This window comes from Orycteropus afer, unplaced genomic scaffold (genome assembly GCF_000298275.1).
Source record: "Orycteropus afer afer isolate SDZICR_OR568_19922 unplaced genomic scaffold, OryAfe1.0 scaffold00858, whole genome shotgun sequence".
Lineage (NCBI taxonomy): Eukaryota > Metazoa > Chordata > Mammalia > Tubulidentata > Orycteropodidae > Orycteropus > Orycteropus afer.
This window is the reverse complement of record NW_006922445.1, coordinates 472,773-488,386: the sequence shown is the minus strand read 5'-3', so window position 1 is coordinate 488,386 and position 15,614 is coordinate 472,773. Positions and strand designations below refer to the sequence as shown.

The 15,614-nt window shown below is 38.9% G+C and overlaps 1 protein-coding gene across 1 annotated transcript in view; it reads right to left on the bottom strand.

The window, feature by feature from the left end:
* Positions 1 to 9,172: 9,172 nt before the first annotated feature.
* NID1 (nidogen 1) overlaps positions 9,173 to 15,614 on the bottom strand; it is a 225,261-nt gene continuing 218,819 nt past the window's right edge. Inside the window, exons 16-20 of the mRNA XM_007958156.1 lie at positions 14,170 to 14,341; positions 12,711 to 12,868; positions 11,139 to 11,262; positions 10,258 to 10,370; positions 9,173 to 9,294 (exon numbers count right to left, since the gene is read on the bottom strand). Of these exons, the coding sequence (XP_007956347.1) occupies positions 9,173 to 9,294; positions 10,258 to 10,370; positions 11,139 to 11,262; positions 12,711 to 12,868; positions 14,170 to 14,341 (689 nt within the window). The remainder of the gene's footprint in view (positions 9,295 to 10,257; positions 10,371 to 11,138; positions 11,263 to 12,710; positions 12,869 to 14,169; positions 14,342 to 15,614) is intronic.

Sequence of the window (15,614 nt, the reverse complement as noted above, 5' to 3'; positions counted from 1 at the left end):
GGGTTTGAACCGCCAGCCTTCTGGTTAGTAGTCAAGTGCCTTAGGCACTATGCTACCAGAGCTCCCATTTATGGTCTTAGAAACTCCTTTGGTTGCTATGAGTTGGAATCGACTTGATGGCAGTGAGTTTTTTGTTTGTTTGTTGTTTTAATGGCTAATAAAACAACAGCTAATGAACATTTCTTCATGTGTTTGTTGGCTGCCTGAACATCTTCTTTGGTGAAGTGTCTGTTCAAGTCTTCTGCACATTTTTTATATTGGATTATTTGTTCTTTTGGTGTTGAGGTGCTAGAGTTTTCCATAAATTCTAGAGCAATATCACTTTTTGGATATGTTGTTGCTGAATATTTTTTTTTTCAATCTCTTTTTACTCCTTTGGAGAAGTCTTTTGATGTGCATAAGCATTTGTGATAGTTAAGGTTATGTGTCAACTTGGCTGGGCCAGGTTTTGAGAGGCTGGACAGCTGGTGGTAGTTATTCCCCATGATGAGACTGGCAGTCATCTCTGTGGTAGAATCTGCTATGAGCAGCTGAGTAGCTGCTTTATGGATATATTCGGCTTCCTGTATAGAAGGAGAAGCTTTTGGAATGGTCTGAAGATTTTGACACATGTTTTGGTTACTTTGTGCTGTTCCAACAGAAAATACACCAGAAAAGGGATGGCCTTAAAAAACAAGAGTTTTTTTCTTACAGTTTTGAAGACTAGAAGTCTGAGTTCAGAGTGTTAGGCTCTAGGGTCTGGGTGAAACTCCCTCAACCTTGGGCATCAGGTCAGACTCCCACTGGTCAACCTCAGCAGCCAGCCTGAGTGAAGAAAAGTCTCCAGCTCCAGTGGGCTAGGAGTGGAAGGCAGAGCTGATGCCCAAGGTTGAGGGGCTTTCACCTAGGCCTTAGAACCTGGCACTCTGAACTCAGACTTTTAGCCTCCAAAACTGTAACAGAATAAATTCCTGTTTGTTCGAGCCACCACATTTGTAATATATTCTGTTAGAGCAGTACCAAGTAACCAAAACAGCATTTAATTTTGAGAAGGCCCCAATCATCAGTTTGTCTTCTGCTGTTTGTGCATTTTCACTTGTGTTTGGTAGCCTATTAATGCCATATATTAGGGCCCCTAAGTTTACCTCTATTATTTCTTTGATGACCTTTATAGTTTTAGATTTTACATTTAAGTCCTTGATCTGTCTGGAATGAGTTTTTGTGTATGGTGTGAGGTATAGATCTTGTTTCATTTTTCTGCAAATGGATATCCAGTTTTGCCAGCACCATTTGTTAAAGAAACTGTCTCTTCCCCATTCAATAGATTTAGTGCCTTTGTCAAAGATCAGCTCACTGTAAGTGGATGGATCTATTTCTGGGTTCTCTGGTCTGTTCCACCCATCTATGTGTCTGTAGTATCAATATCAGGCTGTTTTGACGACTGTGGCTGTATAATATGTTTTGAGATCTGGGAGTGTGAGATACCTCCTACTTTGTTCTTTTTCTTCAGTAGTGCTTTCCTTGTCCAAGGGCTCTTTCCTTTTCATGTAAAATTAGTAATTGGTTTCTCCATGTCCTTAAGGAATGTTGATGGGATCTGGATTGGGATTGCATTGAATGTATAGATTGCTTTGGGTTGTATTGACATTTTCACAATGTTCAATCTTCCTATCCATGAGCACTGCATGATCTTCCATTTATGTAGATCTCTTTTACTTTCTTGTATTAGTGTTTTGTAATTTTCTTTATATAGGTCTTTTGTGTCCCTGGTATGATTTACTCCCAAGTATTTTATCTTTCTGGTAGTTTTTGTAAAAGGAGCTCTGGTGGCATAGTTCCTAAGGCATTTGACTGCTAACCAGAAGGCTGGCAGTTCAAACCCACCAGCCACTCTGCAGAAGGAAGACTGGGCAATCTACTTCTGTAAAGATTTACCACCTTGGAAACCCAAAGGGGTCACTATGAGTCAGAATTGACTAGATGGAAGTGAGTTTGGTTTGGTTTTGGTTTTGGTTTTGGTTTTGTAAATGGTATTGATATTCTTATTTCCTTTTCAGAGATGTCTTTACTTGTGTTTAGGAATCCAACTGATTATTATATGTTGATCTTGTATCTGCCACTGTGCTGGACTCTTTCAATTAGTTCCAGTAGTTTCCTTGCTGAATCTCTAGGATTTTCTATGTATAGCATCATATCATCTGGAAATAGGGACAATTTTACTTCTTCCTTACTAACTTGGATGCCTTTTATTTCCCTTTTTTGCTTTATTGCCCTGGCAATAGATGTGGTGATAGAAGGCATCCTAGTCTGGTTCTTATTCATAAGGGAAATGCTGTCAGTCTCTTTCCATTGAGAATAAGGTTGGTGGTTGGTTTTGCACATATACTCTTTACTATTATGAGGAATTATCCTTCTCTTCTTATTTTTTCTGAAAGTTTTTTTTTTTTTTTTTAAATCAGGAATGCGTGTTGGATTTTATGGTTGATATAATCATGTGATTCTTTTCCTTTATTTATGTGATGGATCACATTGATTGCTTTTCTAATGTTGAACCATTCTTGCATACCTGGCATGAATTCCACTTGGTCATGATGTATTATTTTTTTGATATGTTGCTGAATCTGTTGGCCAGGATTTCGTCGAAGATTTTTGTGTCTATATTCATGAGGGTATTGGTCTGCAGTTTTCCTTTTTAGTGGTGTCTTTTCCTGGTTTTGGTATCAGGGTTATACTTGTTTCATGAAATGAATTTGGAGGATTCCATGTTTTTTTTGTGTGTTCTGGAATAGTTTGAGTAGGATCAGTGTCAGCTCTTCTCTGAATGTTGGTAGAATTCTCCACTGAAACTGTCTGGGCCTAGACATTTTTTTTCAGTAGTTTTTTTTATGACCTGTTCAATTTCTTATTTTGTCATGGGTGTGTTCAAATTTTCTTCCCCATTTTGTGTTCGTTTATGTAAGTAGTGTGTTTCTAGAAATCTATCCATTTTTTTCTAGGTTTTCAAATTTTTGGAGTACAGTCTTGATGGTATCTTGATATTATCCTTTTTTATTTCTTTTGGTTATGTTGTGACATTGCCCATTTTTCTTAGTCATGTTATATGCATCCTCTCCTTCTTTTCCTTTGTTAAATTTGCCGGTGGTTTGCTGATTTTACTAATCTTTTCAAAGAATCTTTTCAAAGAAACTTCTAGTCTTAATGATTCTTTTTCTATTGTTTTTCTATTTTCTATTTCATTTATTTCTGCTCGAATCTTTATTATTTTTTTCTTTCTTGGGGACTGTAGGCTTTTCTTGCTGCTCCTTTTCTAATTGTTGGAAGTGTTGTTAATAAGTTGATTTTGGCTCTTTCTTCTTTTTTGATGTGTACATTTATTGCTATATATTGCCCTCCAATCACTGCTTTTGGTGGGTCCCAAAGATTTTGGTATGTTGTGTTTTCATTCTCAGTTGATTCAAGAAATTTTAAAATTTCCTTTATAATTTCTTCTATTGTTGTTTGTTGTTGTTATTACCCAGTCATTTTTAAGGAAGGTGTTCTTCAGTTTCCATGTGTTTGCTCTTTTTCTGTTGATTTTCCTATTATTGATTTCCAATTTTATAGTATTGTGATCTGAGAAGATGCTTTGCAGTACTTTGATGTTTTAAAACTTGATGCTTGCTTTGTGGCCTAACATATGGTCTATCCTGGAGAATGTTCCATGTACACTGGGTGAAGTGCTCTGTAGAAGTCTATAAGGTCAAGTTAGATGACTGTGTTGTTTAGTTCTTCTGTAACTTTGTTGCATTTCTTACTAGCTGTTCTATCTTTGATTGAAAGTGGTATATTAAAGTCTCCTACCATGACTGTGGAGTCATCTATTTGTCTTTTCAATTTTTAACAATGTAAGAGCCCCAAAATACATAAATCAGACTTTAACAGGTCTGATTTATGTATTTTGGGGCTCTTACATTGATTGGGCACATAGATATTTATTATGGTTATATCCTCTTGTTCAATTGATCCTTTAATTATTATATAACATCCTTCCTTGTCTTAGTTGGTTTTTGTCCTAAAGTCTATTTTTATCAGAAATTAATATTGCCATTTCTGCTCTTTTTTAATAGCCATTTTCTCGATAGCTTTCTTACTTTTGATTTTCAGTTGATTTTGTCTTTGTATCTAAGGTGAGTCTCTTATAGAGAGCATCTTAATGGGTCATGTTTTCTTATCCAGTCTGCAACTCTCTGTCTCTTGAGTCATACATTTAATCCATTTATATTCAGTGTAATTATAAAAAACCAAACTCACTGCCATCAAGTGCATTCCGACTCATAGCAAACCCTCTTTGGGTTTCCAAGGCAGTAATTCTTTACAGAAGTAGATTGCTCATTGTAATTATAGAAAAGTATAAATTTATTGCTGTCATTTTGTTATGTGTTTTTTTTTGTTGTGTTGCAGATATCTTTGTTTCATATAATTTTCTGTGCTGAGCTCATTTTGTTTATGAAATTTGTTATCATCTCTTTCATTGTTATTGTTTAACTATTTGTTAAATATTTGTGCCTTTCCTCTTTTTAATTTTGATACAAATGCTGATTATTTTTCTTTGAGGTTACACTGTGATTTATTATTGTCTACCCAAGTTTAGAACAATCTGTTCTATCTTGCAATTGTTTTGACTTCCTCTCCATTTATAAGTTCTATACCTACACTATTTATTCCCTCTTTTTGGTTTGGAGTTGTCCTTATTTACCAATTGCAGTCTCTGGTTCCCTGTTTACAGTCTTGTAAGTTTATTTTACTTTGGGTATGTCTATCCATGGGTTGGTTTCTGGGTTATGTTGTCAAGTATGTTAATCATCAGTTGTTTTCTGCTCTCTTTGGACAAAGGATTCCCTTTAGCATCTCTTGTAAAGTTGGTCTGGTTTTAACAAATTTCCTTAATTTCTGTTTATCTGGAAATGTCCTAATATTACCATCATATTTGAGGTACAATTTTGTTGGGTATATAATTCTTGGTTGGCTATCTTTTTCTTCAGGGTTATATATATACAATCCCATTGTCTCCTTGTGTACGTGGTTTCTGGCAAGAAATCAGAGCTTAGTTTTGATTGCCCTTTGTAGGTAACCTTTCATTTTTCCCATGCTGTTTTCAGGATTCTTTCTTTGTCTTTGGTTTTGGTGAGTTTGATTATATGTTTCAGTGATTTTCTTTTGATGTTTCTCCTGTTTGAAGTTCACTGAAATTCTTAATGGATATCTTCTGTTTCATCATATTAGGAAAATTCTCTTCCAACAAACCTTTGACCATTTTCTCTGTAGTTGTATTTATCTCTTCCTGTTCTGAAATTCTGATCACACATGAGTTATTCCTCTTAATGGTATCTCACATGAACCTTAGGCTTCATTTTGTTTTGATCTTTTTTTTCTGATTGATCACTTAACAGCACGGTACTGAAGTATTTGTCTTTATTTTCACTAATTCTGTCGTCCATTGGTTCAACTCTACTCTGCTGCACATTCAATCAATGTGTTATCTATCTCTGAAATCTTAGTATAAGTCTTCTGGATTTCTATTTGTTCTTTTTGCATAGTTTCTTCTTATTTATTTATTTTGTCAGTTTGTTTTTATATGGTTTTCTTAAATTGCTCTAGAGTTTTGTCTGTGTTTTCCTTGATCTGTATCTCAATCCATTGACAGTAAGTACTTAAATATAATTCTTTTGAATTCCTTATTAGGCTGTTTCAATGCTACTTCTTCCTCAGGGAGGTATTATGGCCCTGTGGTCCTTGTCCCTTGTTTTTACCACTTTATCTTGCTTCTTTGTGTGAACTGGGATGGCCTGTTGTCTCTGAGAACTTGTGATGTTATTATATTTATGTTTTTACTATATTTGCTAGTTTGGCAGCACTTAAGGCACTCACCACCTGTTTCCTGGTGGTGTGATAGAGGAAGAGAGTGTGTGCACAGGTCTCTGTTAGCTGTTTGTGAAGAGCAATTGAGGAGAGTTGGGGCAGTATTTGCTACTGTCTACTGCTGACCAGTTTAGGCAGAAGCAATTGGCAGCTCTCACCCAGTACATGGGGCTGTAAGAAGTGCAGGTATGATTGGGTTGTGTGGAAACTGTTGCTATCTCTTACCTGATTAGAAAAACAAAATAATAATCCACACCAAAAAACACCAAGAAAATAAAAACAAGAGAACAAAAACTCAAACTGCATAAGCAAACAGCAACAATTGCAAAAAAAAAAAAAAAAAAAGGCAATAAATGAAAAAGTTGAAAAAGACAAGGAGAAGAGAGAGAGAGAGAGAAAAAACCCTGCAAATATCTGATGAGATGGGAATAAGAAAGAAGAACTAGAGAAAAAGAATAATAGAAAAAATGAGAAAAATGAAAAAAAAAAAAAAAAGAAAATCAAGGAATGGGACGAACCAAAGCAGATAAAGAAGAAAAGAAAGAAAAAAAGAAGGAAATCAGGAAAAAGGTAGTGGTGGTATGGGGGGAGACAAGAACCAGGGAAGGGAAAGAGAAAGAAAGAAAAAAAAATGGAATAATTTTAAAACAAACAAACAAAAACAAAACTGGGGGTGTGGTGCGGTGTAGGGCATTCAGACTGTTAGGGCATCCAAACCGGGATGGAATTCCTGCTGGTCCAGAAAGTGGGTAGAGGTGGGGAATGATCACTCCTCTGTCCACAAAGATGGTGTGAGGTTTGTACATGAGTAACAAGGGGGATATCACACCTTTCTAATTGTCAGCCTCCAATGTGGTTGTTCATGCAGTCCTTGGCAAGCAGGTCCAATTTTTCAGTTGCTGCTCAGATTGGAATGCCACTTGTAAATATTCTAATTGGCCATGCCATCAGGACAGCTGACAGTCTCACTCCTTATTCACCGTCCTCATTCAGGATCTTCTTCTCGTTGGTATTTAATTTACTTCTTTATCCTTTGCTTCAAGGCTCAGGGTTCCAGGTTTATCTTCTGTATCTGTTTCAACTGATTTCTCATTTCTGCATTGCAGAAGGCCTGTGTAGCTTGTCTGCCTATTCTTCCACTTTGCCAGAAGTCCCATATAATTCATTTTTAAATCAATTAACAGTTTATGAGTCTTTTGTGAACTGGCTTGGGAAATTAACTACCCCTTATAACACTGGGGGTAATTGTCTCTGTGTTACATAGGCTTTTTAGATTATCAAATATATGTTTGTGTTTCCATTGTCAATAAGCTTCTCAGCATTAAATTTCTTCATTCATAAAAGAGAAAAATTTTCTTTTTAACAAAAAATTTATTTTTTTTTTCATCCTTATAAATTGTACAGCTGTAAACTCAAGGAATTATCCAATGCTTGCATAAATCTGGGAGAACATTTAATAAGCACCTTCTATGTTATCCACAGTTTAAGAATTTATCATTTTTAAATGTTTAGAATTAACATACTAAAATGAATAAAAGTTATAAAATTATACAAAATCAGATGAACATTTGATACAGAGGGCTTGATATGGAATGATAAATACATAAGAAAAGTAAAACTGACTTATGGATTGGGCAATATGAAAGACTCATATATTCCCCAATTCTTGGGATTTTGGGGATATATTTGTCTTTCAAACTTCAATTATTCAAGGAAAGACTCTCTACCGATTTTGGTTCCAATGAGCTACCTCAGCAAGAAGCCGGTGAGGATGAATTCAGGGTGGGGTGGGGGTGAGCAGGGCTGAGTATCCTGGAGTTTGAAGAATAGTGGGGAGATCCCATTCCCGGGCAGAAAATCAGGCAGATTATTCCATGTGCTTAAGTATAAGTGTTCTTGGGCAAAATACACCATTTCCCTTCTGGGGTTATTGAAGGTTTTTCCTCTTGCTGTTGTTAAATCCCTAACCTCTTGGGTTTTCCATTCTTGGTGTTGATCAATAGCTTTGTGATACTCTGAGTTTTCTCTACTCCCTTACCTTATACTTTGCTGGCTCAACCTCCTTATACTCAGCTTTGGATCCAAAATTTCTATTATTTTAGGAATCTGAGAAGAAGCTGATAAAAAAAGATAACATTGTAGCTACTCATATGGTTGGGACATGTTGTCTAACCAAATCATAAATCACAAGCATGAAATGAGGAAATAGTTCCTTTAATTATAATAATGAGCAATAAAAGATCTAGACCATTACCTTAGATATTCAATTCAATCCTCCTTGACTAAGGACACTGCAGGCCCCATGACAGATGGCAAGGACCATGGTAGTTGGAGAAACAAAGCAAGTTCATTGCTTGTACACTGTCACCCAGGAGTGGAAGCCAGAGGCAAGACTGTGCTGGGTCATCACTTGGTATTAGTCCCAGACTCTGCCTCAGACATATTCTAAGAAGTAACTAAACTTTGACACCTGCAGTGGGGCTTACATGCCCAAGAGACAAGATGCTGGAGCCTGATGCTGTGGGAAAAGGGGAATAAAATGCTAGTCTTTTGTGAAGTTTAAGGCACACAAAAAGGATTCCCTATCCTTAAACATCTGATTCTACATTTTGAAATTCCTACCACTGAACACTTTTCTGATTTAAGGCTTTGAATACTAAAGGTTACTGCTAAAATGCCAATATCTTATCTGGGGGGCAATGTCCACTATCATTCAATAATACCCATATATTCCCTAGGACTGGACAGGCCCACTATAATGAAGACCTTGGGCAGGATGAAGGTGGCCAAGGGCTAAGGCATAAAAAGCTGAGAGCATAAGAAGGGACATCAGAGCACCAAGAAAAAAAAGTGTGGGAAGGCTAACTCCCTCCTTCACTCAGAACCTTGTCTAGCAGGGTCCTGGTTGGTGAATTGAGGGCTGACAGGATGGTAAGTGGGTCAGAGTAAGGCTGAGCCTACAAGGCCATAGGGGAAAGACACTTTAGGTCTAGAACATTGCGCTAAGTTTGGGAAAAGATTCCAGGGGATTGGGATAGGGCACATAATTCTCACTTGGGGCTATATAAGCTTGTGTGAGGGTTGGGGCCAGGATGGCTTTCTGTCCTCATGTAGGGGGAGAGGCTTTCCCAGTACACAAGCCCAGGGTGTATGTTTTAGAGAGCAGTGAGGGGAAAGCTGTCAGGGCTCAGGCTGGATTAGATCTGGGCCTGTTGGCCACTCAGCCAAAGGAGAGTTTTCAGTCAAGTAGGGTGTTGTTGTAAAATGCTTGGAGATGGAATGAGAGTTCTTGTCTTCATTTTTGCTCAATACAGTCAACTCCTAGCGTGTTGTCAGGGCAACGGCAGGTCCTGCTTCCTGGAGTGGCTAAGCAGAGGTGGGTACAGCCACCGTTGTTCACCGAGCAATAGTTGTGGCCTGTGAAAAGGTAGAAATCTGTTAAATAGCCTGCCCTCAGGCATGACTGAATGACCATCTAAGAGACCAGCCTCCTCATTAACCTTCACTTTGGTTTCCATGAGGCCAAGCCTGTGGGAGCTCCAGAGGAATGGGAAATGTTGTACTAGGTACTTAACTAAGCTTATCTACTGTCCATTTCCTATCATTAGACCAGACAGGCAAAAGCAATACCTCTTGATTTGAGAACTATGCAGATTTATCACCAAAGTTATTAAACTGATCTCAGGGAAGGTTCTCCAGCTCTGATTATAACACGGAGTTGAAAGCTGAAGGTATAAAATACTAAGCACTCTTTATTCTGGCTTCACACTTGTGTGGGGAAAAGGTGACATGCCAATCAGGGAAATGGGTTAGTGAGAGGTCTTTGAGAGGCAGAAAGCACAGACTTTGGAGCCAGGTTGCCTAGGTTCAGCCTCTGCTCTGCCACTATGACCTATGTGACCTTAAGCAAGTTTTTAACCAACTGGTGCTCCAAGTTCCTTATTTATGAAATGGACATAATAATAGTGCCTCACTCATAGGGTTGCTATGAGGATTAAATTAATCAATGACTACAAAGAATTAGGACTGTGAATAGAGTGCCTAACTCACAGTAAATGCTATATACAAGCTTGTAATGATGGGGATGATGATGGGGATGATGCCAAATGGATGAGATTTTAATGATCCTAACATTAATGTTCCTATTTGGCACTATACATCTAGACTCAGCCCAAGACTGAACACTTTTCCTCACCTTTCTTCACTTTATTCCTTATATTTTCTACTTTTAAATATGGCTCATCCACTTGATAATTAAGGTCCTTGATGGAAGGGACTGCATGTCCCCTATTGCATGATCAGAGGCCATGCAGGCTGTAGCCAGTGTGGACTCTGAACTTCAGGGTAGTCTGGGCCACCAGAAGGGCATAAGCGAGTTACCTTGTGGACACTGAGAAAGGGCAGTGGTGATGCCATACAGCCGTGTCTGTTTGTAGGGGTGGAATTCATCCGTCTCTTTGGAAATAGCAAGATCAACAGCAATCACAGAATTCCTAGAAAATACCAGAATAAAAACACATCTGATGGCTTGACCTTCTCTCTCCAAGGCACCCCTTTTGAAGCTGCAGGGACAAATTGAAGGCAATAAACAGACACTATGGCCTGGCTTCCCAGATAGCCCTGCCTCGTTCTGGGGTGGGTTAAAGCTACAGTTCTACTCTGATGTACATGGGAATGATACCATGTTTTGCCCATTTCTCTAGCTTCTTAAAAAAAGACAAAGCTCAGAGAGCTCTCCCCTCCCACTCTAAATTCCAGGCTTGGAAATAAGCTTTCCACAGAGATGCTGCAGGCTCTTGGTTTAACCCCTCTGGCTTGGAATCAACTCAATGGCAATGGTTTGTGTGTGTATGTTGAAGGAAATGGTGGCTAAGAAGTGGCTGTGGACATTTTGCTGGTTAAAAATTATAATGGGGTGGAGGGCACAGAGGCACGAGGTCCATGAGCCAAGTGAGCCAGCTCCTGGGGAAAGAACAGCATGCTTAGGAAGCCCAGGTTTACATACTGGAAGCTACCCACCCAGGAGCATCCAGATGAGAAATAAATGGCACCCCAGCTCCTATTTCCTCTTCAGGTACCTTGCCCTCCCTTCTTCTTCACCACCCTTTCCTGTCTACTGACAACGAGAAGGGTGAGATAGAGGGGGATATATCTCTGAAGGATCAAAAGTCAAGTCAAGAGGCCAGATGGAATGACTCCTGCCTCTCAGAGACAGAGGGTGAGGGCAAGCCAGCTGCCTCCATGTCCAGCAGCCCACATACGTCTTCCAGTCTGTGTAGTACAGATTCTTTCCATAGCTCGTCACAGCGAAAGGATACTGCAACCGCTCAAGAATCTTGCGTCTACTGGGCTGACCAGGGCTCATGCATTCCACTCTCTTGGTGCCTGTATGGAGTGAAAAAGACAAGTTGTCCATTGTTCATGTAAGAAATGGTCTCTTTGTATCAAAAGCAAAAACAATGATGGCAAGTGTGAGAGAAATTCAGTGTTATGATAAATCCTTGAGAATACACGGTACCTGCTATTGAAAATTAGAAACATGTCTCTTCATCTCCTCTCTTGCCCCTTTCAATGGTCAACATCATCTCCTTCCTGCCCCCTACACCTCATTTTGATGGGTGAAAGTGTGTCAAGGAACTACACCATATTTTGCCTATTCCCAGAGCTCCTGAAGTCTGGTCCTCTTCCTTCTCCAAATCACTGTTCTCTTCCTTTCTGCTTTTGGTCAAGTCCATCCTTAGTGCAGCCTCTCCAGACCCTCCCTCTCTGAATGTGGAGCCAGGAACCAATTAAGAATTGCTGAGCAAATGGTTGCAAATAGTTAACTTGTTCAACTACTAACCAAAAGATTGGAGGTTCAAATCTACCCAGAGATACCTTAGCAGGCCTGGTGATCTACTTCTGAAAAACCAACCATGGAAAACCCTGTGGAACACAGTTCTGCTCTGATGCACAGTTCTACTTGGATCACCATGAGTCACAGTTGACTTGACAGCAAAATATTTTTTTTGTTGTTGTTGTTGTTTAAAGAACTGCTAAAGTGTGCATGGCCTCATATCACTACCTGCCTTATGACTGAACTTAACACTTGTGTTCTCATTTAACTGGCCATGCTTTACTTCTTCTCTGGGCAGAGACTGTGTCTTACAGTATCTGTATCCCCCTGGCACCTAACAGTGTCCAGAACAGAGAGCTGTCAGCTGACTGATGTCCCTTCCTCAAAAGAGCCTCGTGCCCAACATCCTTGGCCTAAGAGAGACCTGAGACGTGCCAAAGCGGAGGCACAAAGCAGGGACTGCATGTTTATATTTTCTTGGCTCACAGCCTTGCCTAAACCCTTGACAACAAAAAGGAGCTGTAAGAATGTAAGTTGTGAATTGCTTAATAGGTTTCAAGGTGACTAAAGGCCATATAAGTGCCACTAAGTTCAGCACACTTTCTCTAAAAGGGCTGGATAGCATATATTTTAGGTAAAAGCAAATATAACTTGTAGGTACTTATATAACCACTTAAAATGTAACATTTTAAAATATAAAACCATCTATAGCTCCTGGGTTGTAAAATAAAAAACTAGGAGCTAAGCCAGATTTGGGCCTTGACTCAGAAGAGTGACAACTCTCCCCAGTGTCAAACTGGGGGCCTATGAGAAACAGTATATTTCAGACCACAAATGTATAGCTAGGGTTTATGTTTTTGTGAAAGGAAGGAAAGAAAATTCTCTATGCCCTCTTTCCAGGTAAGGATGCTCTTGATGTATACATGGGCTTGCTCACAGTGGGTAACAATAGTTGTTTGTTAGAAAAGAGCACTACTCCAACCCCAGCAATCATCACCTGCATCCACCCAGCAGAGATGAGATGAAAACGCATCAAAGGTCAGACCATTGGGTAAGCCCAGGTCATCCTTCACAAGGACTCTTCGATTTGTGCCATCCATGTAGGCAGTTTCAATTTTGGGGTTATCTCTATTCCAATCTGTCCAATAAAGGTTTCTGGTTGATAAATCAGGGGAACAAGGAAGAGAAATAATGAAGATGCATAAGAAAAAGTTTACAAAAGCATTTACAGTAAGTCCCTGTGTTACAAATGTCCGACTTACATAAAACTTACATTAAGAAATATCTGGCTTACATAAAACTTACATAAAAAATATCTTTATCACAATCACCTTCACTTGCTGCATGTGCAGCTTTTAAATAATTGAAAAATTTTGAGCTTTTTCTTATACTAACCAAAAAACTAAACTCACTGCCATCAAGTCAATTCCAACTCATAGTGAACTCCATTGGGTTTCTGAGGCAGTAAATCTTTACAGAAGTAGATTGTCACATTTTCCTTCTGTGGAGTGGCTGGTGGGTTTGAACTGCCAACCTTCTGGTTAGCAGTAAAATGCCTTAGGCACTGCACTACCAGAGCACCTTCTTATACTAAAGTAAGGCTAAATTAAAACCATATGCACCTTTTCTGATTTACCTACAAATTCAACTTAATATACTTAAGAACAGCTCTCATTCATAACTCAGGGACTGCCTGTAAAAAAACCTATATGAAAAGGCAGACACTAAAGAAAACAGAATGTCTAAAGAGTACATGGAAGTGATAAGATAACTTTTCCTTTGCAAAGGCACTCACTACTTTGGTCATTACCTTATGAACAAATTGAATTCCTTTAAGTATACTGGCATAAATACATAGGAATTCTTTACATGCTACCACAACATGGAGAGCACAGCAGACCCAGGGGACTAGGCTAAAGCAGAGGTATTGTTCAAGACACCTGCCACTGAGGGGGTGAGAGGAGAGTAGCCATGTACCACTGAACAAAGGATGTGGTCTCAAAATGGCCTCCAAGTGTTCAGGAACTGAGTGAGTGGTATATAAGATACAGAGCCTTTAGTATGCAGAAACGGGGAGAGCATGTTTATATGCTGCCAAAACCCATAGGAAGGAGCCCCAGAATAAATACATACTACCCTGATACTCTTGTAGTATTGATACAGCTTAGGTGTTTACATACATTCAACTGTTATGAAAAATACCTAATTTTGAGCTGTCAACTTAAAAAATCTCTTGGTAAAAGATTTGAAGTGGAACATGGTATCAAATCTATAACATGTTAGAACCATGAAAACAAGAGCTTGTCATAAATGTTCTGACATCTCCTAGTGGGTATCTACAAGTCATCAACTATACCCTATACGCATACATTTCAGGAGAACAATGCTGATATTTGAGAATATTCAAAAGGGTAGATGGAAATATAAAAGATGTACACATCTTTATGCAAAGATACCCTCTCACGGAATCTGTTATGATGCCTCTGGGGTTCATCAAATCGGTCTCAAACAGCACCCGGCGCTGGCTGCCATCTAGCTTTGCAACTTCAATTCGATCCAGGTGAGAGTCTGTCCAGAAGATGTTGCGGCCAAGATGGTCAACAGCAATACCTTCTGGGCTTCCAAGATCTAGAGCCAAACACAGAACTCTTCTGATATTTTTAAAATGGGATTAAATTTTCCTCATTTGTTGTTAGCTGCTGTTAAGTGACACCGTGTACAACAGAATGAAATGCTGGGTGGTCCTGTACCATCTTCATGATCCTTTATTTCATGTGGTCTCCAATCCTTCCACTTTGAGAAACCAAATGGGAATATGAAATGCATGCTGCTTATAAGATAAGCAATACTCAAAATGACTAGTTCAAAAATGCGACTTCATTCACCTGGAATGACATCCATTGGTTGGTATGGGGACTATGGTGATGACTAAGCCCCTGTCTTCAATGGGCTTCCAGCCAATCACAGTGCAGAGTTCAGGGTTCTATGGGAGACTGACAGAGGGACACCAGATCCAGCTGTGGGAGAACAGGGAAGGACTCTTGGGTAGGTGACAAAGCTGGCTCCTGAGGGACAAACAGGAGCCTGTCAGCGTAAGGGTTTTGCAGGTATGGGGGCCAACACATACGTATAAAGGAAAATTTTATTTATCTTGAATTGAACTGTAGGTTGTTTTTATATGACCGGTTAATACAAGGTTGGGGAAATGGTCAGAGTTAAGATACATGTGAATGAGCTTTAAGCTTATCTCACAGGCAAAAGAGAAGCATTGACAGATTTAACATGGGGAATGGTACAAATAGATTTATTTATTACTGAAAAGAAAAGAGCATTTCAGGGAAATAAAAATCCAAAAAATCATAGCTTACCTGTTACTACTTCTATTCAAGTATAAAAAGTACAGAGAAAGGGTGTTAGTAATTACAAATAACATTTCCAGAGAATTATTACTAAGTTATAAGCATCTTATTTTCAAGTCAGGTATTGTCAAAGAGTCACCTAATTACAATGTAAATCTTTAGCACCCACCTAACATGATTGGAGGTTCAAGACTGCAGTGATTTCCTGACTATAAATAAAAACATTTAAAACAACCATTTGGTGTAGAGACAAAAATAGTGGTTATCCATGGTAGAGGGATGGAGGAATGGAGAGTTATTACTTAAGGGATACAGTGATACAGTTTCCATTATAGATGATGAGACACTATAGGAAATGGATAGTGACGATGGGTGTACAACATGGTGAATTAATGTAATTAATGTTGCTGAATTGTAGACTTAAAAATAGTTAAAATGGATCAGGGGAGTTCCGGCAAGATGGCGGACTAGGCAGAAGGATTGCACAGACCCTCTTCAACAAAGAAAAGGGGAACCAATTAACACAGACACAGAAGATAATC